Raw genomic sequence first — 24,174 nt, 5'->3', positions numbered from 1 at the left:
GGTTTGATCTTCTTGCAGTCCATGGGACTCTCAAGAGTCTCCTCCAGCACCATAATTCAAAAGAATCCATTCTTCGGCGGTCAGCCTTCTTTATGGTCTAGCTCTCACTTCTATACATCACTACTGGTAAATTTAGGTTGTGCAATTATAGTTGACTGGGATGACTTGCACAAAAACCCCACTTCCCCCTCAAAATGAGACTTTTCATAACAGAAAAATGCACTGGAAAGTGTGTGATAACACTGCCTTTGTCACCTAATCAAAGCATAACTTAAGACAGGCATCCCCAAACTGCGGCCCTCCAGATGTTTTGGCCTACAACTCCCATGATCCCTAGCTAACAAGACCAGTGGTCAGGGATGATAGGAATTGTAGTCCAAAACATCTGGAGGGCCGAAGTTTGGGGATGCCTGACTTAAGAGCTGGTCAACATTGTACCACAGAGTCCAGATAAAACGAATTCTGTGGCAGCCAAGAGTTGAAGGCAACCTTGTACATGGATTGCCTGTCTACTAGTAGATCTCTGAGGGATTTGCAGTAGATCAGCAAGGATTCTGACTCTCAGTTGTTTAACAATAGCAACTAAAAGGCTTTTCTCCTAAATTACCCTAGGACTGGGTTTGATTTTTGAGTGACAAGACTGGGAGAATAGTTCTGGTACTGAAAATGAATTCCTAGCCTTTGTATAAGAAGGCAGAGTTAAGTTGCAGTTTCAATTTTTGCTGGCGGTGTATATGCAGTAATTTTGTAGCAGTGCTGAAAAAGCACAGGTATTTGCTGTAAGGGTTTCAATCTTCATTTTTTTAACACAGCACTTTTCTTAGTTTATATCATTACAATAAGCATTACACGTAAACAAGCATAGCTTTGCAGTAACAGAAGTTTGCTAAGGTGGATGAACATGTGGTTTAGGAGTGGGATTTGAATTCCTTGAGTAGTTACTTGCCCCTTCATTCCAGCAAAACTAGACCGAATAATTCAGAACATTACAGATGGAAGAATAATTTTCAATTTTTGTAGCAGTGTGTACACATGCATCCCTTGTGTACCCTCTAAAGCCCTAAACAGTTCAGGCACCATGTCCCTATGAGACCTATTCCCATGTGTTCCATTATGATATCTGAGATCTACTGAGAACATGTTTTTAATTAGGCCTTCTCTGTCAGATTCAGATAGCAAGGCTGTGTGCAGCATTTTCCATAACTACCCCCCAAATATGAGAGTGTCTCCTGCTGTAGATTCACCCAAATTCATGTCTAAACTCCTTAGCAGATGTCCCTGTTCTTGACCTTTGGAGATCAGCATTAAATTAGAAAGTAATGGTGAAATGTTGTTCTCTGCTACTGCAGAGAGCACGGCTAGATCTACGGTAATAGGTTTAAATTACAGAAGGAAAGACTTCGGTTGAATATGAGAAACTTTTTAATGGTAAGAGCAGTTTGAGAAGTGGGCGGCGGGGGCTCTCCTTTGCTGCAGGTCTATAAAGTCTTAAACGGCTAAATACCTCAAGGACCACCTCTCCCTATAAGAACAGACCCAGATCCTGTGATCATCAACAGAGGCCCTTCTTTGTGTGCCTCCTCTGTGAGTGTTCTGGAGGATAAGCAACACAAGAACGGGCCTTTTCTGTGGTGGCTCCTCACTTGTGGAATGCCCCCCCCCGGGAGGCTTGCCTGGCACCTTCATTACAGTGGTACCTCGGTTTATGAACACAATTGGTTGGGGAAGTCTGTTCATAAACTGAAGCAAACTTTCCCATTGAAAGTAATGGAAAGTGGATTAATCTGTTCCAGATGGGTCCGCGGCGTTCGTAAACCAAAAATTCGTAAACTGAGGTGTTCATAAACCGAGGTTCCACTGTACATATATTTAAGCACCAGGCAAAAACATTCCTCCTCTCCCAGGCCTTTGGCTAATTAAAAAAATCTATGCCCTTTTAAACTGGGAGGTGGTGCAGTCTTGTTTCATCATCATCATCATCATCATCATCATCATCATCATTTTATTTGTATGCCGCCTTTCCATAGTTAAAACAGTGCCCAAGGCGGCTTACAACATGTCAAGATTTACATAATTACCAACATAACAATAGTCATAAACAATAAATAAAACACATCAAAAAGTATACAACCAAACGGAAAACAAGTTCCACATAAGGGTAAATCATAAAATCTAAGACTAAAAATAGAGCATTAATATCAATCACAATTTAAAATGACATAGATAAAAAATAAAAGCAATTAAAAACAAAAGCGGAGCCCTCTCTGCTCAGCAACAGCAGCAGCAGCCCTCCTCCATGGAGCCTGTTAGGTCCCATCCCAAGCCAGGTTGAGAGAAGCAGGGCAGTGCCCTATAATAAATATTTTTGTCTATTTCTATTGTAAACCGCCCTGTGATCATTAGGTGAAGGGCAAAATAATAATAATAATAATAATAATAATAATAATAATAATATGGAATGCCCTTTGTGTTTGGGAAATGATTTTCATGTTTACTGTTAGTTCTTGGTGATCTCTTTTCTAAGTGATATCTGTCAGTCTTATCTGCAAGCAGAGGTGGACCAGGTATTTAACCTTCACCCTCCTATAATAAATACTTCCCTTAACCCAAGCTGCAAGCAAAACTCGTTACCTTGAAATACCAAGGGAGATTCATGCACAGAAACAGGGTTCCTTATGTATAACTGGTGAGATCTGCATCATACTAATCTGAACTGGCTGGATGTGTCAGATGCAAATGATTTTGTCATTGTGCACGTTTTTCGTATGCTGAAAGTCTTGCAAATAGAAACCTAGCAGAGCAGGGAGCAGGTTGGCTGGCACCCTTCCCTCTGCTGTGCTGTTTACATTTACAAAGCCTCCTATGACTCATGAAGCAGAGCCTATGTGTCACTTCCTTTCTGACTGTCATTGGTCCAGTTGCTTTGAAGTCACTAAGGGCCTGGTAGACAACTGATGGCTTAGTTGCATTCAGGAAATATTTGATGCTCAAGACTCATAGCTGTCAAGTTTTCCCTTTACTCGCGAGGAAGCCTATTCAGCATAATGGAATTTCCCTTAAAAAAAAGGGAGAACTTGACAGGTATGGCTCAAGTCCATGAGCAGCATTGGTGTACGCTAAATGATGTTCAAGTGTATTTATACCATGGACTTTAATATTACGCCTTGTTGGTGTAGAAGAGTTAAGGCTTTCTGCCTGAAGGGTCCAAGACGGACAAAACACTTGCTGCTTGTAAGCCGGGTTGTTGTTGTTTAGTCGTTTAGTCATGTCCGACTCTTCGTGACCCCATGGACCATAGCACGCCAGGCACTCCTGTCTTGCACTGCCTCCCGCAGTTTGGTCAGACTCATGCTTGTAGCTTTGAGAACACAGTCCAACCATTTCGTCCTCTGTCATCCCCTTCTCCTTGTGCCCTTGTGATCTTTCCCAACATCAGGGTCTTTTCCAGGGAGTCTTCTCTAAGCCGGGTATGCTTTCTAATTTTGTGCCCTTGTTTTCTTTTGCTAGGAACTTGACAGAGAGCTTCCAGTACTGAAACCATACTTTGTTCAAAACCCCGAACTAGCTGGAAAAACCGGAGCTGGTATGCGAGTAACATGGCTTGGACATGCTTCTGTAATGGTGGAAATGGATGAACTTACACTTCTTACTGACCCCATCTTCAGCCAGCGGGCCTCTCCAGTGCAATTTGGAGGACCTAAGCGTTTTAGAGGACCTCCGTGTACTGTAGATCAACTCCCCAAAATAGATGCAGTGATGATCAGCCACACTCATTACGACCACTTGGACTACCACTCTGTAATAAATTTAAATAGTCGCTTTGGCAGTGACCTGAGGTGGTTCGTGCCCATGGGTCTTTTAGACTGGATGCAGAAATGTGGTTGTGAGAATGTAATTGAGCTGGACTGGTGGGGAGAAAACTGCGTTCCTGGTCATGATGCCGTTACGTTTGTTTTTACTCCTGCCCAACACTGGTCCAAGAGGACTGCAACAGACGACAACAAAGTTCTCTGGGGAAGCTGGTCTGTCTTGGGGCCCTGGAATAGGTTCTTTTTTGCAGGAGATACTGGCTATTGTGTTGCATTTGAGGAGATAGGGAAGCGATTTGGACCTTTCGATCTTGCAGCTATTCCCATTGGAGCATATGAACCAAGGTACGTAAGCCAATAAACTGGAGCCTGTGACCCAAGATACAAAACTACAACCGTTTATATGCAGCACCAACAACGTGTAAGATGTGCAAAACACAGGCAGTGTCATAGCCACATTGGCCTACCTGGATGCCAAATCACTCCTGCTTCATTCCTCCTCTAGTGTGAGCAGTAACAGCAAACCACAGACCTTGGCTTATCATCACAGCTGGCTGGCTGGCTTCCTTCCTTCCTTCCTCAACTGCAATTGTGAAGCCAAGAGCAGTTGACTTCAGATTATGGTTTATTTGGAGAGAACAAACCATGAGCGCTGTTTTGGACATCACAGAAAACCAAGGCTCTTGGTCTTGGTTTGTTACTTGCATGAAGGAAGGGCAGTGGGAGAGATGGATGCTGCTGATTTATGTTAAGCCATGGTTTATGGCTTACTATGGTGGCGCTGTGGGTTAAACCAGAGCCTAGGGCTTGCTGATCAGAAGGCCGGCGGTTCGAATCCCTGCAACGGGGTGAGCTCCCATTGCTCGGTCCCAGCTCCTGCCAACCTAGCAGTTCGAAAGCACATCAAAGTGCAAGTAGATAAATAGGTACCGCTCTGGAGGGGAAGGTAAACGGCGTTTCCGTGCGCTGCTCTGGTTCGCCAGAAGCAGCTTTGTCATGCTGGCCACATGACCCGGAAGCTGTCTGCGGACAAACGCCGGCTCCCTCGGCCTATAGAGCGAGATGAGCGCTGCAACCCCAGAGTCGGACACGACTGGACCTGATGGTCAGGGGCCCCTTTACCTTTATGTCATCTGAACAGGGCCAATGAAAGCTCAGAGTCTTAAAGACAGGCAGGAGGAAAGCCTAGGTCTTCATGGGCAAGGGGTAGGTGAAGATTGGCTGCCAAGTTTTGGATTACAGGAAAACAAAATGGGGTTGAAATGCCTTGTGGAAGATGGGAAATTAGAATGATTGAGACGCAGCTTAACAGATAAAATGAGCAATCTCTTTTAGCTATATGGGAGAAGGGGACAAAGTGGGCCAGTAAGAGGAAAAGCTATGCAACAGATTGAGAAGGGCAGTAAGGGAACCTTAACTTGGCCAGTGCATGTCTGTGTAACAGGCAAGGAAAAATGCTCTTTCCCTCTTTGGTAGGTGGTTTATGAAATACCAGCATGTGGACCCCGAAGAAGCAGTAAGGATTCATATCGATGTACAAGCAAAGAAGTCTGTTGGAATTCACTGGGGGACCTTTGCTTTAGCAAATGAGGTAGGTGTGAACTAACCATTTGTGCAGCTGCAGGTGTCCATTCAAAATAGTAGCATCTAGAACTGTCTGTCCCAACCTGATAGCAGACGTATCCTTTCTTCTGACTGCACACCCTCTGTGTTTCTGTGCGAGCCCTGGATCTGTGTCCCCTGATTGGAAGGAACATTATCTCAATAATAAATGCAGTAGGCAGCATCTTCTGAGGAGAGATAATTCTACTGCACCTCTGTGTCAGGTGTGATTAAGTGATCTAATTACATCTGATGCAAAGAGGCAGCAAAATTACCTGCCCTCCGTGGAGACTAATTGGAAGGAGGCAAGGACAGAATAGTGGGCTGTTTCCTCTGCAGGTGTGTAATTTTGAATGGAGATTTAGTTTGAATGGATTTTTGGTCTAGGAGCTCCAACTAACTTAACTATATATAAAAAAGAAGTCATGTAGTGTTAAATTTTTTTCTTATGGACCATAGCAGTTTTCAAGGTGTTTCAAATGCTTAAAAGAAAATGGCCTCTGATTTTAGTATTATTTTATAGGCTGTCAATTTTAGTTCTGAAGACAGTCAATTCACTATACAACTAATTGTCAAAGTTAGGTCCCCCCCCTCAATTTTTAGTTTGACTTAAATTTTGCTATTTTAGTAATAAGTCTGAATATCTTACAGATACTCTGAAGCAAACTACTAAAGAAACAATGACAAGGGTGCTTTAAGAGATTGTGTACAGCTTAGTTGCTCTGTCTTTATGGACTGAATTAATAGTTGCTTTGTGTTAGACTGAAAAAAATCATTGTAGGCAATTTCACTTGGCATGAAATTGGTTTTCCTGAATGTGTAACAAAATCGTATCATAACTGGAGACTGAAACTGCACCTGATGCAGAGAATATTCATCCTAAGAATGAGAGCCCTGGCTGGATAAGACTAAAGCCTATGGGGAAAGTCACAAGCAGGGCACGAGCTCTGTAATGCCCTTCTTTTCATGTTTCTCAGTAATTGGTATGCAGAAGCATACTCCTGACTCATCACTGAGCTGTGCCCCCATGGTTTTCTAATATTTTTTAGGAATATCTGCCTTTGATGAGAACTTCATACAGTACTTTCCCATAAACTTAACTGGAAATATTGTGCTCACAATCCATTGCATGTGATCATTCACCGGCAAGAACCGAGGTTACAAATTGGTTCTGATATGTGCAAACAACTGCTCTCATGAACAGTTGTAATATCTAAGAAGTTTATTCATGGAAAACATAGCCTTTGGGAGCAGTGTGCGGTCCCAGAGTGCTCTGTCTCGACAAGTTACCACAGCTGCCCAGAGCAGTTGATTCATCCTGAAATAGCAGGATCAGTTCAATAACACTTGTTGCCACAAATACAAGGTATGCTTCAAGGGAGTAACCCCATTCAGAGCTTAACAAGGACTTCAGCAGGGGGGGAAGTCTTATTGGATTTCAGTGGAACCAGAATCCCCCTTAAATTTGCAAGACTAAAGTAGTCATACATGTGAAGCTGTTTCACAACAGGCTTATCCAGTCCTGACTGCTTGTTTTCTCCACAGTATTACTTGGATCCTCCTGCTAAACTGATGGAAGCTCTAGACAGATACGGATTGAAAACGGAAGATTTCTTTGTCTTAAAGCATGGTGAATCACGAGACTTAAATATTAATGAGGATGGATTTGAATAAAAATGGAAAAAATAAATCAATTTCTTAAAAATTGTATATGGGGGTGGGGGAAGCAATTAAGGTTGATACCTTTTTGTAAAATTTTGAACAGGATTTTTAAGATTTCAGGAGTTTGCATACCAGCCTTATAAAATTGCAAGTTTTTAATAAATGAATGAATGAAATAGCACTTGATAGCATTAACTTAGCTGCACATGCTGTGTACATAAGGAGTTAATTACATTGCCTGTGAAGTAATTTCACCTCTTTAAAACCAGTGCAGGTCACCTGCTAGAGATTAACTAGGCCACAATCCATAAGACCCAAGAGGACCTGTGAACTCAAGGCTTCCTTGACACAGCAGCCCTCCCTCCCTCACTGAACTGCTAAATGCTTTAACCCTCCCTTTTAAAAAATCGGATTTACAGTTTAAAAAGTGGGGGATTACACTGAAAAACAAGCCCTACATACCCAAGAATATTTGGAGCACAGAGACTGTAACCTTCTGTTGGATAAAGTGATTATGTATAGAAATTGGTTTCTGAACGCATTTGACTACAGGTCTGTTATAGTAAAATCTCCCATGGCAATGGCCTTCAGGCTTTCTAGTCTTGAGCATCCTTACTCAGATGCTAAGCCTGCAGTGATAGAACTTCCTTTCTGGTATGCATGTTTCAGATTGCGTATTTTATAACAGAATCCTAGCCATGTCTACTCAGAATCAAGTCCTATTAAATTCAATGGGACTTCCTTCCTCATAAGCGGGATTAGGAACACAGCCTTAGCTATTATTGTTTGACATCAGAAAGGGCTTGGGGTTTGTTTGTTTGTTTGTTTGTTTGGATTAGGCTAAAATCTGAAATGACCTAGTTCAGGGCAGTCCAGCATGCATCCCGAGGGCTGCATGTGTCCCTTGAGGCCTTTTTAGTGGCCCTCAGCGATATCTGATACTCCCCTCTGAAGCCCTTGTACTCATAGCTGCCAAGTTTTTCCTTTTCTCGCGAGGAAGCCTATTCAGCATAATGGAATTTCCCTTTAAAAAGGGGATAACTTGGCAGCTATGCTTGTACTGCCTTCCCAAAGCCAGGTAAGTGATGCACTGGGCTTTGGGAAGGAGGCGTGAGAGCTCTAACAGGGTCCCAGAATCCCCCCCCCTCCTTCCCAAAGCACAATTAACTCTTTCCCAGCTTTGGGAAGAAGGTGGTAGTTCTAGGACCCTGTCAGGGCCTCATGCCTCCTTCCCAAAGCCCTGCACCTATCTTATTTGGGGGTGACAGGGACCAAATTTTGGCCTGTGCAATAAGGTAAGGTGTGTGGCCTGCAGGTTCTGTGTCAAAGTACTCTTGCAGCCCACTTGGTATAAAATGTTGGATTGCGCTGCAAAGATCCTGAAAGTACCCTGATAGAAGTGGTATTGAGTTTTACAACCAATACAGCAGCCACATGGAAAATGTTTTGAGTATTGCAGCATTAGTGTGAATAGTCCCAGCCCATTATCTCCCTTGAGCAGTGATCACTTAGAGAATGTGCTCTGTGCCTTCGTAGCTGTTGGAAATTAAGAGGATTTTTGATGGTGTCTTCCAACACAACTAGTTGCTAAAAGCACATTTTGAACAAAACACTGACTTTACTGAATGCTTGTACATTTCCAATTGCAAATGTAAGAGCCAAGTTTTGAAATTATAAAATGTGCCTTTTCAAAGAGTTCTAACTACAAAAATATATATGCCTATTTATGTTGCTGCTGGCCAGAATCTCTGTACACTTTGCATTGTGTTGTCACTGTGAAATTGTTCTAGCATAAGCCTGAACACTTCTTGTTTTGAGAATAAGCAAGCTGCATGTAACTGGAACAGTTTGTTCTCTGAAATCTTTATTCAGCTTGTTTTGTTTGTTCTTGCTCCCTGCTGCCAACTGTGGGTTTCAAATGAATTGGTTTGTCAGAATGATGTGGGAAAACATACAAATTGCTTATGAAATCTTAAAAGCATGATATTATTAATTTGTTCAACATTGTAAAAAATGGCCAATTATACATGTGTCAAACTAGTAAAACTAATTTACAAAATAAAGATTTCTCTTGCTCAGAAGTAGTCATATTATTGAATAATACTTTCTGAGTATGTTATGTTAATATGACTTAGACTCGCAATAAGAAATAATAATATTTAATTTAAGTACACTCCTTTTTCTCTCCCAATTTTTCTTTAGTAGGATTTATCTCCAGCTAAAGAATAATATTCAACATACTATTTGCAGCTTTACATCACTACACAATTGTGTTTGCTGTGAAATCTAGTCTCTTTTAATACCAATGGAAGAGTACTATGGCACTGCATTTGAAACATAATACTTTTTTTGTTTAATTGCTACTTTACATTTTATTCAGCTGTATGGGTTTGAGCTACTAAAACACAAATGCAATGAATTATGGCTTTGGGTACCCTGATGTTCACAGCTCACTTGTTGGAGGACTTAAGTTCATCTGTAAGATACAGGACAGCAACATCCTCTTGTGACTAATGAAATCTGTCATAATCAAGCTGCAAGGTTTCTACCCCAAGTATAAACTCAACCATACATAAATCTGACCATCTTTACAAAACAAAAATAAATTCCTTCCAGAGGTGTAAATTTAATTTTTGTGTGCATAATTACAAGCTATCTTTTTAGAGAGCTTAAAGTTAAAAGTTGTAGATAAAAAAGCACAGTCTGATTATCTTAATACTTATTGTACTGGTATATAAAAACGGTATGGGAGACAGCAACTGTATGCTCATAGTAAATACTGTTATACCTGTTGCACCCTTGCAGCTTGCTATACACAAGCTGTTCCTCATACATTTCAATAGAGGAGGTAGCTCTACCCTTATATGGAGTTTTCTCCATATTTACATATGGAACTCACATACAGCTCTGGAATATAGCCAAAATATTCTAGCATCAGGTTTTCTCAGCCCTAAGAAGATAGATAGATCAAGATCAATTAAACTATTCATACTATCAAGGCAATGTACTGTACAAAAATATACAAACTGAATAAAACATAAGACACCACAAAATAGTTATAAGAATAGCTGGCTCATCTTTAAAATAATTAATTGTCTGGACTGAAAATAATTAAATGACTTAAATGTCAGCATTTTTTTAAAAAAAGTCTGAGGCCTGAAAAGTAGCAAGGATGAAAACAGCAACACAAAATGCCTAACTCCTATTTGAAGTCAGTTGGACTCTTGAGACACAGGGAGAGCTTTAAATCAAAACATGCAAAGTTATGGCTGAAGCATTTCTACAGAAATTAGCTCTACACAAATTGCATTTAGCAACATAAATTAGCAGTACTGATCTACAGCTCCATGTGAATTCTACCATGTAATTCTTTTCCATCGAGGTTGAAAGTAGTTTCATACATGCAAGAAGTTCTACTACTTTTCTTTCTGTTCCATGAACATGTAGGTCTACATATATATTGTGCGTCCTACATTCACAAGCATCTGCTTAGGCTTTTGCATCTGGAATTTGATTTTGAATGGAGGCTTTAACAATTCCCAGTTTCAGCACCGCTGCATTATCAGTTCTGCCACTTGTTCTTTTACTTCTGTGTCATGATGGTACAATAAAGATGTTAGTTTCTGAGCACACTCTGTAGTATTACCCCAGAGTACAGAAAAAATTGAACCTTCACTATGATGAAGGACAGTAATGCGCTTGTCCTTTTGCGTAAGTTTTGTTAAGTTTGTGGCAAACACTAGGACTCTGAGCAAAACTTCTTTGTTTATGCAGGTGTCAAACAGGGATAGTAAGAAGGGTGCCTAGAGAATTAAACAAGAAATAGTTGTTTGTAGGCATGAAAAAATAAGTAAACACATATTTTTTAGTAAATATCATATGCATCACTTACCCACCTTCATGGGCTCTAGTAATTTACAAGCTTCTGAACTTCCCTATGCCAACCCAAAATCAAATTTTGAGCACCATGCACCTCAGGCATTCTCCAGCTACTAACCTGGAGTATTTCTTACCTCTGCTCACTCAGCTACAGCTATTTTAAAAGTTTATTTCTTCAAATAATAATTGTTGGAAGAAGCATAAAAAGTAGCATTACCTGAGCATTAAGGAGATGTTCCGTCATAGCTGGGTTGGCTGATAAATTCACAAGCACTTTTAGAACCTGAACCTATTAATATAAGGGAAAAGTCAATTTTAATAATATACTATGGATTTAACACTATACATAAAATAAGCAGGAAATATTAGGAACACATATTACTAATCAATAAGATTTGCAAGCACAACTTACCGTAGTAACTGCAAGCTAGGAGATCATAAAATAACAAATTTAAATCCCGCTTTTTCTGATAGTTCAACATGGTGACAAAGCCAAAATTATAAGGAGAAAAAATAGCAAAATAATATAAACCCAATTTTCTTGTAACAAGCATTTGTCCTTATTAGGAAATAAGCCCCATTTAAGTTTTATCAGTAATGTACTTATTTCTGAGTAAACCAGTACGAGACTTGGCTACCCGCATTGCAAGCTTCATAAATTACTCAGTTTGGGGGGGTGGCACAGAAAGTGGGGTTTGCAGCACCAAGTCAACACACCACTTTGGGACCAGTCTGTGGTCAAGCAGACAGAGTTAGGTTTGGGGGTATACCTATGAGCCCTGGTTTGACTGTCAATTACTTAGTTTGGAGGGCACTGCAAAAAGCAGGCTTTGTGGCAAAAAAACTAGCACTAAACTTTGACATCAGTTGCCGGGGGGGGGGATCCAGAATTTCGGCACCACACATTAATGAAGCTTGCATAGTACTCAGCAGAAACACAAAGTTAATCTGAGCTGTGAAGTGTAAACTGACCCCAAAGCTGCAATGCCTCAGGACTAGTGCAGCAACCTTATTCTTCTAGGGGCCTATCTTCTTTGCACCTAATTCTTAATTTAAAATTCACATCCATCTTTCAGAAGTATAAAGCTATCCTGAATTCTCAGAGAATCCTGTTTTCTTCTAATAATGTGTGCTGCTGTAATCTAAACAAGAAACATTCAGAAATGTTCAAAACAAGCTCTGCTGTAATTTTCACTCAAAGTAAACAGGCTGAGAGTGTTAAGAGATCAATCTTGTGGTGCTCTTAACTTACAAAGGAACGGAACGGAATCCTGCTAAGGTCTTTTCTAATGAATGACCGATAAGCAATTGTTTTAATGCTCCAGTTCAAATCCCTTTTCTAATTGGAGTTAACATTTTTTTTTAGTTGGCTCAGGAGTTCAGAAAGACTAAATCAGGGGTAGACAACCTAAGGCCCGTGGGCCGGATGCGGCCCAATTGCCTTCTAAATCCGGCCCGCAGAATCAGCATGTTTTTACATGAGTAGAACGTGTGCTTTTATTTAAAATGCATCTCTGGTTTATTTGTGGGGCCTGCCTGGTGTTTTTACATGAGTTGAATGTGTGCTTTTATTTAAAATGCATCACTTTTTAAAAAGAGGTAAGTAAAAAATAATCAGCTAAAAACATTTTCTACCCCCTTTAACTTATGTGCATGATTACTATTAATTTTAAGACACAGAGAATTAAAGGACTGTGTCAGACAAGAAAAGCAGAATACTAAAGATTTTCCTCCTAACTTAAGTACCTGTGTTCTTTCATTTCCTTCCATAAGCGTATGAACAAAGCATGGTATGGAGCTTGTCATCATGTAATGATAGTCATTGGTAACAGACATATTGGTTAAAAATCGAAGCCCAGCTAGCTGAAGTTCAGAGTTCAAGGGAGATGAATCTGTCTCCTCACAAACTATGGTAATATATATCTTAGGGAGGAAAAGACAAAAACATGATCAGAACAAACCACTCCCAGTGATAAACCCACTGTTATCATTAAAAACAAAATATGATCGCTGTTGAACATAAATTTTGAACAAATAAGCAAAGGTAGCAAAAAAGTACCTTTTTTAAAACATGAGGCATAGCGAATGCTAACTTTAAAAAATGGCAAAATATTTTATCATAGTAATCCTTCCGTTAACAACATATTCTAAATGTAGAGTCATCTGTTTTCTTCTCAGCAGATGTTTAAAGTATTGTTAATAGATTGTGGGGCAACACCACCAACTATCCCTACAATTTTAGGTTTCATCATGCAAATTCAAGAGCCAATTCATTGCCACCTGAATACAAATACTAAAATTGGCATGTCGTCATATTTATTTGCAACACTTGTTTGAACAGCACCAAGTAACATGGGTTGGATGACTGTGACAGAGCTCTGTGAGGACCCCAAAGAGCGAGACAACATTTTGTGGTCCCTCAGAGAAATCTCGGCACAGACTGCTATGTTGTCGGACCTCCGGAAACAGGGAAAGGGGGATTCTCCTGAACCCCTTGCATTAGCAAAGCAAATAGCTACATTGCTGCAGAATGTGACAAGAGAAGTCACTCATCCTATTTTTTGTTCATCATTAGCAGTCCACTTCTGAATTCCCTTCCCTTCTTAAGTCAGGTGGGTAGTACCAGAGAGAGGGCCTTTTCAGCTGTGGTGTCCCACATATGGACACCATTTTGACTCTTTATGCTCATCTTTGTTATTAATTTGGTGTTGCTTATGACTTCGAGAGCTGTCCTGGGAGTTTTAACTGAAGGGCAGCATATAAAATGCTGCAATTAATCATTATAAAAAGTATTTACCTAATCAACATTACACATTTAGGGGAAAGTTTAGATCACATTGAAGTCAATGGAAAAGCTTTCAATGATTTGAATCGAAATGGGATTGCACAAAAAAATTCTTCATATAAACTCATTATTTATGCACAGAGTTTTCTGTAGTAGAGCTTGTTGCTTTTAAAATTACCTTCATCTTTTCTTGATTTTTAATATTCATACTCAAGTTGTTAAGTGCATTCAGTGCTTTTTCTTTAACTTTAGTGTCAGGAACTGAAAGCATTTTTCCAACAACGATAAGCCCGCCTAAATTTCGAATGATATTGTGAGGGACAGGGGATATCGCGAAGTCCCTCCCCTCCTGAGTTCAAGCCCGTCCCCGAGCAAAGGGGAAAGCAGGGAGAGTTCCGATTCCAGTGGGGAAGCAGGAAGTCGTGTCCGAGGCTCAGGCAAGGTAGAGGAGCCAGGGTCCCAGGTGGGACAGGAAGGGGCAAGCAAGGGGGGAAGACCCATCCCTCCAACTCCAGAATTACGCAGGAAGAGGAGGGGCAAGAGGATGGGTCTGCCAAAGCTTTTGTGTTGGAGAAAGACGCGCCAAAAGCCATTAGGAGGTTCTGAAACCGACTGACAACATCGCTCCGTGTAAATAGCAATGACTTGAGCACTGTAAATACGCAGCACCAATAAAAGAATAAAATGCAGAGCTGCGTAGCGTCGTTACTCTGAAGTAGTCCACTCCGGCCACTGTGACAGCAACCTCCTAATCATTTTTGGGCTACTTCGGAGTTGCCGGGATGAGCGTGTCCGAGGCGGAGAAGTGGCGGCAGATCGCTGAGCAAGCCCAGCTAGAACTGCAACAGCTGTCGCTGCAGGCGCAGGGAGAATTGAAGGCAGCTAAAGAGGAGACTAAGAAGGTCCAGGACGACCGGCTACAACTTGCGGAACAGGTGAGAGAGCTCCAGGAAAAAGAGCAGCATTTAAGGGCGGTGGCGGTAGACCTCCAAAACAAGCTGGATGCAGAGAAAAACAAGGCGGGAGGGGCTCCCCAAGTCCAAGTGCTGCCAGGAAGGAGAGCAGGGACCCTTGTAAGCAAGTTCAATGGAGACCCGAAGGAGTTTCAGGGCTTTGAGACTGAGATCGTGTATGCTCTTGAGCTGCACCAGAATGAGTTCCCCGATGATGAGCACAGAGTAGCGTTTATTGTGGAACATCTCACCGGAGCAGCCAGGGAGTGGCTAAGACCATTAATCGCAACCAAGAATCCTTGCATGAAAAATGTCCAACAATTTCTAGAAGGTTTGAGGACGATGTATTCGTCCGATAGTCATTTGGACCAGACTAAGGAGGAACTGCATAATTTACGCCAAGGAAATATGACAGTTCGCGCATATTGGGCGAAATTCACCATGCTGGTGCACAGACTGGGGTGGGTTTTGGATTCGCCTCCCATGCAAGCTGCGTTTTACTTGGGTTTGAGCGAGGAGGTGAAGGATGAACTCTCGAGAGGTCCAAAGCCCAGTACTATGGATCAGCTGAGCAAAGCAGCTCTGGCGGTGGGGGTGAGGCAGGAATCCCGGTGGAACGACAAGCAAGCGACGCGCGCAAAGCGGGCTTGGTTCCCACGGTCGCAGGAGAAGCCACTCCCTCAACAACCCTTTCAGGCCACGCCTGGAGCCAGCCAGGACCAGGAGCCCATGCAGATTGATAGCGCGCGCGCGCGGGCTTTTCAAACCCCAGCGGCGCCAAGACGCAAGGAGGGAAGGGGCGGGAATTGCTTTCTCTGCAACTCACCCCAGCATCTCGTCAGAGACTGCCCACATCGCAGGGAGTGGCAAGGAAAGGCGGGAACGGTGGTGCCCTCCCCCACTGACGCAGCACCACAGCAGGGAAACGGGAAAGCCTGGCTGCAGGAGACAAGGGGCAGCAGCCAGGCACAGTCAGCAGACAACAGCCCCAGCCCGCCCACCCGCACAGAGAGGTGCAGAGCCAGCCCACCCCTCCCAGAGCAGGAGTGGTTCTAGAAGTGACGCTAACGCTCCCAAATGGCTATCCCCTGACGGTCCTCGCCTTAATTGACAGTGGGGCGTCCGCCAACTTCTTCTCGAGAAGCTTTGCAGAAGAGCACCAAATCCAGCTTTTGCAGTTGGATTTTCCTCTGCACGTAGCAACCATTGACGGCAGGGAGCTGCTGGGAGGGGCCATCACACATCAAACCCCCCCCATGAGAATGACGGTGGGAAGGCACTCAGAGACACTGGCGTTCAACGTCACCACCATCTCAGACCCCCCCATCGTCTTGGGCATGAGCTGGCTGGCGCGCCACGACCCCTCCATCAGTTGGCACCAGAGGTGCATCACGTTTGGGTCAGACTTTTGTCTGGAACATTGCATGCAGCACCAACCAGGGGAGGGGCCTCCGATAGCCACGGTGGCCACCATGCATATCAAAGGGGGTGAGGCAATACCCAAGCAGTACTGGGACCTGCAGGAGGTCTTCAGCGAAGCGGAGTCCGACCACCTACCCCCGCACAGGCCTTTTGACTGCCAGATCAACCTGGTGCCAGGGGCGACGATACCCCCAGCCAAGCTGTACGCCATGTCAGACCAGGAGCTGGAGGATCTGCGCGCTTTCATCGACAAGAACCTCAAGCGGGGGTTCATAAGGGAAAGCAAGGCAGCAGGGGGCAGCCCGGTCTTCTGGGTGGACAAGAAAGACACGCAACAGCGCCGTCTTGTGGTGGACTTTAGACGGCTGAATTCGGTGACAGAGCCCGTGGCTTTCCCCATGCCCAGAGTGGATGATCTCCTGACAGCGGCACGCAGGGGCAAGATTTTCACCAAGCTGGACCTAAGGGGGGCGTACAACTTGATCAGGATCCGGGAAGGAGATGAATGGAAAACCACGATGTTCACGCCTCTGGGCTCTTTTGAATATCTGGTGATGCCCTTCGGTTTGCAAGGGGGCTCAGCATGCTTCCAGGCCTTCATGCACCACGTCCTGGGGTCCCTCCTCTTCAGGAAATGCTTGGTCTTCCTAGATGACATCCTTATCTACTCGAATGACCCAGTGCAGCATGTGAAAGATGTCAGAGAGGTGTTGCAACGCCTGAAGGAGAACCACCTGTATGTGAAGCTGGAGAAGTGCAAGTTTCACACCAAAGAGGTGGACTTCCTGGGCTACAAGCTGTCAGACAAGGGGCTGGCGATGGACAAGGACAAGGTGCAGGCCATCCTGGACTGGCACAGCCCCAGGACGCGCAAAGATGCCCAACGCCTACTAGGCTTCGCTAACTTCTACAGGAAGTTCATCAAGAACTTCTCTCGCGTTACGGCTCCCATCACGGACTGCCTGAGAGGCAAGCAGAAGTTCAAGTGGACACCAGAGGCGCAAGCAGCGTTCGAAAGCCTCAAGAGAGTGTTCGCCTCAGACCAAAACCTGTTCCATGTGGTGCAGGACGCGCCCCTACGCATTGAGACAGATGCTTCTGAAAAAGCTGTGGGCGCAATTTTGTTGCAACTGGACGCCAACAGGGAGTGGAGACCCTGTGCCTTCTTCTCCAGGAAGCTGACACAGCCTGAACGCAACTACACAGTGTTTGATAGGGAACTTCTTGCGATCTACGCTGCGTTCCAGCACTGGCGACACTTCCTGGTGGGCGCGAAGCACCCCATCCAGGTGTGCACAGACCACAAGAACCTGGAGTTCTGGAGAACTGCCAGGGTGCTCAACCAGCGGCAGATACGGTGGGCAGAGTTCTTCTCGAACTTCAACTTCTCCATCCACTACATCCCGGGGGAGCAGAATGTCAGGGCGGATGCCCTCTCCCGCAAGCCAGAGTACATGGAGGAGGAGGCGCCACCAGCCCCAAGGCACATTTTCCCCCCGTCGGCATGGTCCTGCGGAGCAGCTGTGGTGAGCGAGGCAGAACTCACAGCACTGACGGCAGCGGATGAATTTGCCAACCGCATCTTCAGAGAACTGAGAGGGGGGAGGGAGCAGGCAAAAGACTTTGCAGAACGCAGAGGGCTGCTTTTCTACAAGGGTGCGCTGTACCTACCCACCACCCAGCTTCGACGTACGGTCCTCAAGCAGATGCACGACAACCCTACAGCGGGGCATTTTGGAAGGGACAAAACCGCTCACCTAGTCATGAGACACTTCTGGTGGCCAGGGGTGCGGGAAGATGTTCGAGACTATGTAAGGGGCTGTACCACCTGCCAGCGGGCGAAGGTGGTCAGAGCAGCGCCACCAGGGTTGCTGGAGCCCTTAGCCACACCACACAGGCCGTGGGAAGTGGTGTCCATGGACTTCATCACAGATCTGCCTTCGTCCAGGGGTAAGACTGCAGTGTTGGTGGTGGTGGACCTTATGTCCAAAATGTGTCACTTTATACCGTGTGCCAGGGCAGTCTCGGCAGAAGAGACAGCCAAACTGTTTGTTGATCACATTTTCAGACTGCATGGATTACCTTTAAGGGTTATTTCGGATCGTGGCCGCCAATTTGTTTCCAGGTTCTGGCGGCGGCTCATGAACCTCCTGCAGGTGGAGGTCAGCTTGTCGACGGCTAGACACCCGCAGACCAACGGACAAGCGGAGAGGGTCAACGCCATTCTGCAGCAGTACCTGAGATGCTACGTCAGCCAGCGGCAAACGGACTGGGTGGATCGCTTGCCACTAGCAGAATTTGCCTACAACAATGCAGTGCACGTCTCCACAGGGGTGTCGCCCTTTAAGGCCAATTACGGGCGCGACCTCAGATCTTTCCCAGAGAGGGAGAGGGAGGAGGAGGAGGAGGAGGGCCCACAGGCTGAGGATTGGGCAGAGGAACTGGAGACGGTGCACCAGCAGCTCAGAGAACACTTGGAGAGGGCCAAGGAAGCGTACAAAAAGGGGGCAGATCGCCACAGGCGACAAGGGGAGGTCATCAGGGTGGGGGACAAGGTGTGGTTGTCCTCGGAGGGCCTTCCCACCAGAGGGAGGTGCAAAAAGCTGGCACCCAAAAGGCTGGGCCCCTTCACGGTCACGCAACAGGTAAACCCGGTGGCATACAGGCTGGCACTGCCAGAGGACATGAGGGTGCATCCAGTGTTTCATAGATCGCTGCTGTCGCCGTACAGGGAAAGCAGCAGGCTCCGAGACGGCGAACAAACCCCCGAGGGAGGGGGGGAGAGGGAAGGCAGGGAGCAACTCAATGAGGCCACGGCCATCCTGGATTCAAGGTGGGGGGTGGGGGGACTGGAGTACCTCATGGCATGGGAGAATGCTCCACCGTCCCAGAATGAATGGGTCCCAGCCACTCAGATACAGGAGGAATTCTTGGTGGAAGAATTTCACGCCCTCTTTCCCCACAGACCCAAGCCCTGGCACATGGAAAGGGAGGGGGAGGAGGAGGAGGCACGGGAGAGCAGCTCACCATGGCGCTGGGAAGCGGAGTTTGAGGAACCAGAGGATGAGGTATGGGTGTCACCGAGATCCACCCAGTCAGAGGAAGGAGCAGATTGGCAGAACGTTTTTACCCCCACCAGCTCTGACGCCACGGACTTTTTGGGATTCCCGTCCGCCCAGGCGGAAGGGGGGGGCTCGCAGGACTGGGGGGAGGTATTCACACCAACGGGCTCGGAGAGCACTGAGTTCTTAGGCTTCCAGTCGTCACCGACACATGGGGGGGGCCTGGGGAGGGGTGAAGGAGAGCTTGGGAGGGGGGTGGATGTGAGGGACAGGGGATATCGCGAAGTCCCTCCCCTCCTGAGTTCAAGCCCGTCCCCGAGCAAAGGGGAAAGCAGGGAGAGTTCCGATTCCAGTGGGGAAGCAGGAAGTCGTGTCCGAGGCTCAGGCAAGGTAGAGGAGCCAGGGTCCCAGGTGGGACAGGAAGGGGCAAGCAAGGGGGGAAGACCCATCCCTCCAACTCCAGAATTACGCAGGAAGAGGAGGGGCAAGAGGATGGGTCTGCCAAAGCTTTTGTGTTGGAGAAAGACGCGCCAAAAGCCATTAGGAGGTTCTGAAACCGACTGACAACATCGCTCCGTGTAAATAGCAATGACTTGAGCACTGTAAATACGCAGCACCAATAAAAGAATAAAATGCAGAGCTGCGTAGCGTCGTTACTCTGAAGTAGTCCACTCCGGCCACTGTGACAGATATCCTACAAGTTAAACAGAAAAATGTGTTATATACAATTATCTTAATGTAATTCCAGGAGCCAAGCAAAATATGTTTTAATTGTTATATGAATTCTGCTTGAATCAACAACGAATCCAATGAAGCAATTGGATTTCATTTTGATCTAATCTGTAAAAACAACTCTAGGCATAGCATTTACTGTAAGGTGGGGCACTTGGGTAGACACTACGAAAGGAATCATTCTTACCCTCTTCCCATCTCTCCCAAACTACTCCAACACACCAGGGCACTCTCTTCAAGTCTCACAGAGTTATGCAGGAGTTGGAGGGAGGATAAAATTGCCTACCTCCTCACAAATGTTCATGGAACTGTTGTTTCCTCATGCAAAGGGCTCTGTGCATCATCTTTGCCAAGGACTACTGACATCTCTACTTTTTCTCATTGAGGTAAGGTACAGAACAGTGGAGTACTCTCAACTCAATCTCCCATTTCCTCTATAAGGGCTCCTCCAGATGACCTGTTTATTGAGCATTAAACCTGATTTACTTGCACAAAGCTTATGTAGAGGATAAATGATATCTGGTCTCATCTGAGCATTTGTTCTGATTTGTCTGCAGGGCGGTTTATTACAATGAAAATTTATCCTGATTTTCTTGCAGGATGTTCATATAGCTTTCCATTAATCATTCGTTTATTTCACACTTTTCAATGCATTTCCTCATCGCTTTCCAAACTACACAAAGTCTTTCTTTCTTTTTTAAGTGGATTTGTTGAGCTACGGCAACAGAGCTCTAACTGCACAAACTGAAAGTTTGTGTTCTTGACTCCCTCTCCACAATACAGTGATGCCTCACAAGACAAATGCCTCGCGCAACGAAAAACTCGCAAGACGAAAGCGTTTTGCGATTTTTTTTGTGACTCGCAAGACAAATTTTCTATGGTCGTACTTCGCAAGACAATTTTTTTTGCATATTTTTTTTGTTTTGGTGTGTTTTAAATGCTATGGGAAACTGCGCTTCGCAAGACGAAATTTTCGCAAGGCGAAATGACTCGCGGAACAAATTAATTTCGTCTTCCGAGGCATCACTGTAATGAGTCTGGAGGCACCACTAGTGTTGAGATGGGACAAGGCACTATGGGTCTGCTTAGAATTCTGTCACTTAAGCTGTGGAAGTTGTATTGGTCCTAGAAAAATACACAGCTAAGTATTACAGTTACCTAACACAGTGGTTCCCAACTGGTGGTCTGTGGACCCCCGGGGGTCTGCGTCATCCACACAGGGGGTCTGTGGCACAATTCACAATACCGAAAACTACCATAGAGATATAAATATTTTCAAAAGCCATGGCTTTCAAAAAACGGGGTCTGAAGTACTTCACTAATTGAGAACCACTGACCTAACAGAAGCCAAGATCTACTTGTAGAAGATTTCATTTTGAAGATTAATACCCCACTCTTAGATTATATGATCCTGATCCCAAGGAAATAAATGTCATTGTTCTAATTAGTTTTTACATGATTATTACTTTATCTTACTGTCTTTTATATATTTTATTTTATTTTTTAGCAAAGAACAATACTTACCTGATTTGCAGAGAATGCAGCACTGTTGCTCAATGTAACCAAGGCTTGCTCCTGAATTGTTGGGTCCTTCGTAGAGTCAAGTAAACGAATAAGATTCTGTATATGGTGTGCCTCCAGATCATGGGATGGTTTTGGAAGATCCACGCCTTCTAATTTTAAAATTTTTAGAAACATAAACAATTTCTACACTAGTAATTTAATGGGGGGGCAGAGGAAAGAGAGGAAAGGAAGGAGCAGATCAAGGCCACAATCCCTTCTGGGCAGCCTTCCCATGGCAACATCATCATGTCAGTGGCAATGGCAGAGGAAGGCTGGTTCAAGTGGGTGTGGCCATGAGGCCGGGTGACATCACCACGCCGCCTCCACTCGCACGGGTGGCGCCCTCGGACGCTTGCTGCGCGGGTGGTGGGCCACTAGAGACAATGCTGCCGCGGGCGGCTAGCAGCACCCCCCCCCCGACGCTGGTCGTGCAGGCGGCAGGTGGCTAGGGAAGCTCGCCATGCGGGCAGCAAGCAGAGCCCCTACACCACTCTGGGTGCTGGGGCAGGTAGCTCCGCCCCTGGTCAGTGGTGGATTGGGCCTGAGGTAAAAATGGATGGAGCAACACATTTTAGGTTGTATTTTATGCAATGGGCTAGTTGCTACATAGGCTCACACGCCACTCTCTATCCTCTCTACCTAGACAATCAAGAGGCAACTTCAGAGTTCAAGTACACATTCCAGCCATGCAAAATCTGTTAGGGTGTAAAGCAGGGGCAGTGAGGGATATGGTCTGGGGAGAGGCATGTGTGACTTGGAGAGAGTCCCAAGGGCCAGACAGAGGGGGCTGCAGGGCCACATTTGGTGCCTGGGCCTGAAACTCCCCATCCCTGGAGTAGAGTGTTAACACCTGCCTCTACATTGCATATTTGAAAGGCTGCAGTAGTCTACAGTGGTTAATGTGTGTATATGCATAATCAAAATAAATCTATATATACATAACTAACTAAAACAATCGTACTACAACTTTTTATTTTATTTTACATTAGGCATTTCTTTGTGTTTCAAACCTGTATAGCTACACTCTGAACTATTATAGCCCAATGACAGAAAGTTTGACATGACCATAAAAGCCTGTGTTGAAACAGAGACACTTTTTGGTGACAGTGGGCAGATCACTAACTCAGCTCCAATGACCAATTAGTACGGTGGTTATGATACTAAAGTCCTATTTTACTGGATTTTTATGGAGCAGAATAAAGCAATGAATGTTGTTCTCCCTGCATCTGAGCTTGTCTGTTCTGAACCAGTGTTTTACATTTAATTTCATCTCGTCTTGAAACTAATAATGACCATGCATTTCCTATCTATTCTCCTTCCTAGGACACTGGGCATGGGTTCTTCCTTATTTCTTTACTTAAACTGCATTTGTCCAATTGGCTCTAAGCCACCTCAGAAACAGTGTGGAAAGAAGAGGAGGGAGAGAGATGCAGTATTTGAAACAGGATTATTATAACTTATCAGCAGTTGGTCTAGGTAAGAATCAACAACCCCATTCATTAATAATTAGCAATGGGTGCCTGAACAAAAAGGTTCATTTTTAAAAAATAAAGTAAATGAAAAAGTCTCAAATGGCAAGAAGGGAAAGAAGAGCCACTGGTCAGGCTAACTGTAGAGAGGTTTGCCTGCCTTTAATGAGTCCTAATGTTTTGCACAACTAACAATCCAAGAATGGATTGCCATATCAGCAGCAAAGCATGGGATGAACTGCCCAACTGCAGTTTACTATTATCAGTAGTAGACTGCAGGCCAAACTGTCTAGCTAGAGTGACAGGCCCTGGTAATGTTATGTTAATAGCATGTACATAAACAACATGTGAACCCCTTGAACTGGGCTTCTGGCAAGTTGATGGAGGAGTCCTAAACAGTTCTGGTCTAAGGGATACACAGCTGTATTCTCTGCGCCTGCCACTGGTGTACTCAGGGCCAGATTTAGGTTTGATGAGGCCCTAAGGGACTGAAGGTAATGGGGCCCTTGATATGTCCAGCTGTCCTTTTGTCAACAACAATTTGTTGCTGTTTTTTGTAATTTATGGACCGAATAGGTATCTAAAGCCATTTGCACATAACAAAATATGAATTTCATCCAAGTAATTGTTGAACTGAAATACAATTAAGAAGTATATTAATAGTGAAATACAATTAAGAAGAAGTATATTAATAGTGAAATACTGTAATTATTAAGCTCCAACTTAAAATTTTGGAATAGTATATAAAGGTTTTTTTCTCCTTTAATTTTTTGGGGGCCCCCAAGGGAGTGGGGCCCTAAGTTACAGCTTGTTTAGCTTATACGTGAATCCAGCCCTGGGTCTGCTGAGTATCATCTTGAAAAGCGCAAACTCGGTAACTGGAAAATGCATTATTAAGAAGCAAAGAAAGCGCCCGGCGGCGCTCTTACCTTGCCGAAGGTTTTCCGACCCCTTCCGGCCGGAGCTGGAAATCACGGGCATGGCAGACACTTTCTGCAGCAAAGGGCCCCTGGGGGCGGCCGCCGGGTGGTGCTCCTCCTCCTCCTCCCCACCAGAGACGGGGGGCGCTTCGTCCCGTCGACGAACATTTCCCCGCTTTGCCCCGGTTCCCCTTCTCCTGCTGGCCGCAAGGTAAACACAGTAGCAGCAGACGCCGGCCCCGACCGCCAGCCCCGCCACCAGCCCCGCCACCAGCCCCGTCCTCACCGTCACAAGCGACCCTCCGCAGTCCCTCAT

General features: G+C 44.9%; 2 protein-coding genes across 4 annotated transcripts in view; one reads left to right on the top strand and one right to left on the bottom strand.

Moving 5' to 3' along the window:
- The window catches only part of NAPEPLD (N-acyl phosphatidylethanolamine phospholipase D), a 21,738-nt gene extending 11,529 nt beyond the window's left edge, over positions 1 to 10,209 (top strand). For all 3 annotated transcript variants that reach the window (XM_035127563.2, XM_035127564.2, XM_035127565.2), the window contains exons 3-5: positions 3,508 to 4,154; positions 5,286 to 5,400; positions 6,957 to 10,209. In XM_035127563.2, the coding sequence (XP_034983454.2) occupies positions 3,508 to 4,154; positions 5,286 to 5,400; positions 6,957 to 7,085 (891 nt within the window). In that variant the 3' untranslated portion in view covers positions 7,086 to 10,209. The remainder of the gene's footprint in view (positions 1 to 3,507; positions 4,155 to 5,285; positions 5,401 to 6,956) is intronic.
- ARMC10 (armadillo repeat containing 10) lies at positions 6,464 to 24,174 on the bottom strand. The gene is made up of 6 exons (XM_060279416.1): positions 23,868 to 24,174; positions 21,430 to 21,579; positions 13,916 to 14,049; positions 12,699 to 12,875; positions 11,170 to 11,241; positions 6,464 to 10,876 (listed from the first exon to the last, which is right to left on the bottom strand). The coding sequence occupies exons 1-6, from the start codon at positions 24,172 to 24,174 to the stop codon at positions 10,619 to 10,621; spliced, it is 1,098 nt and encodes a 365-aa protein (XP_060135399.1). The 3' UTR covers positions 6,464 to 10,618.

Source organism: Zootoca vivipara, chromosome 10 (assembly GCF_963506605.1).
Source record: "Zootoca vivipara chromosome 10, rZooViv1.1, whole genome shotgun sequence".
NCBI lineage: Eukaryota > Metazoa > Chordata > Lepidosauria > Squamata > Lacertidae > Zootoca > Zootoca vivipara.
This window is presented reverse-complemented; position numbering and strand designations above follow the sequence as displayed.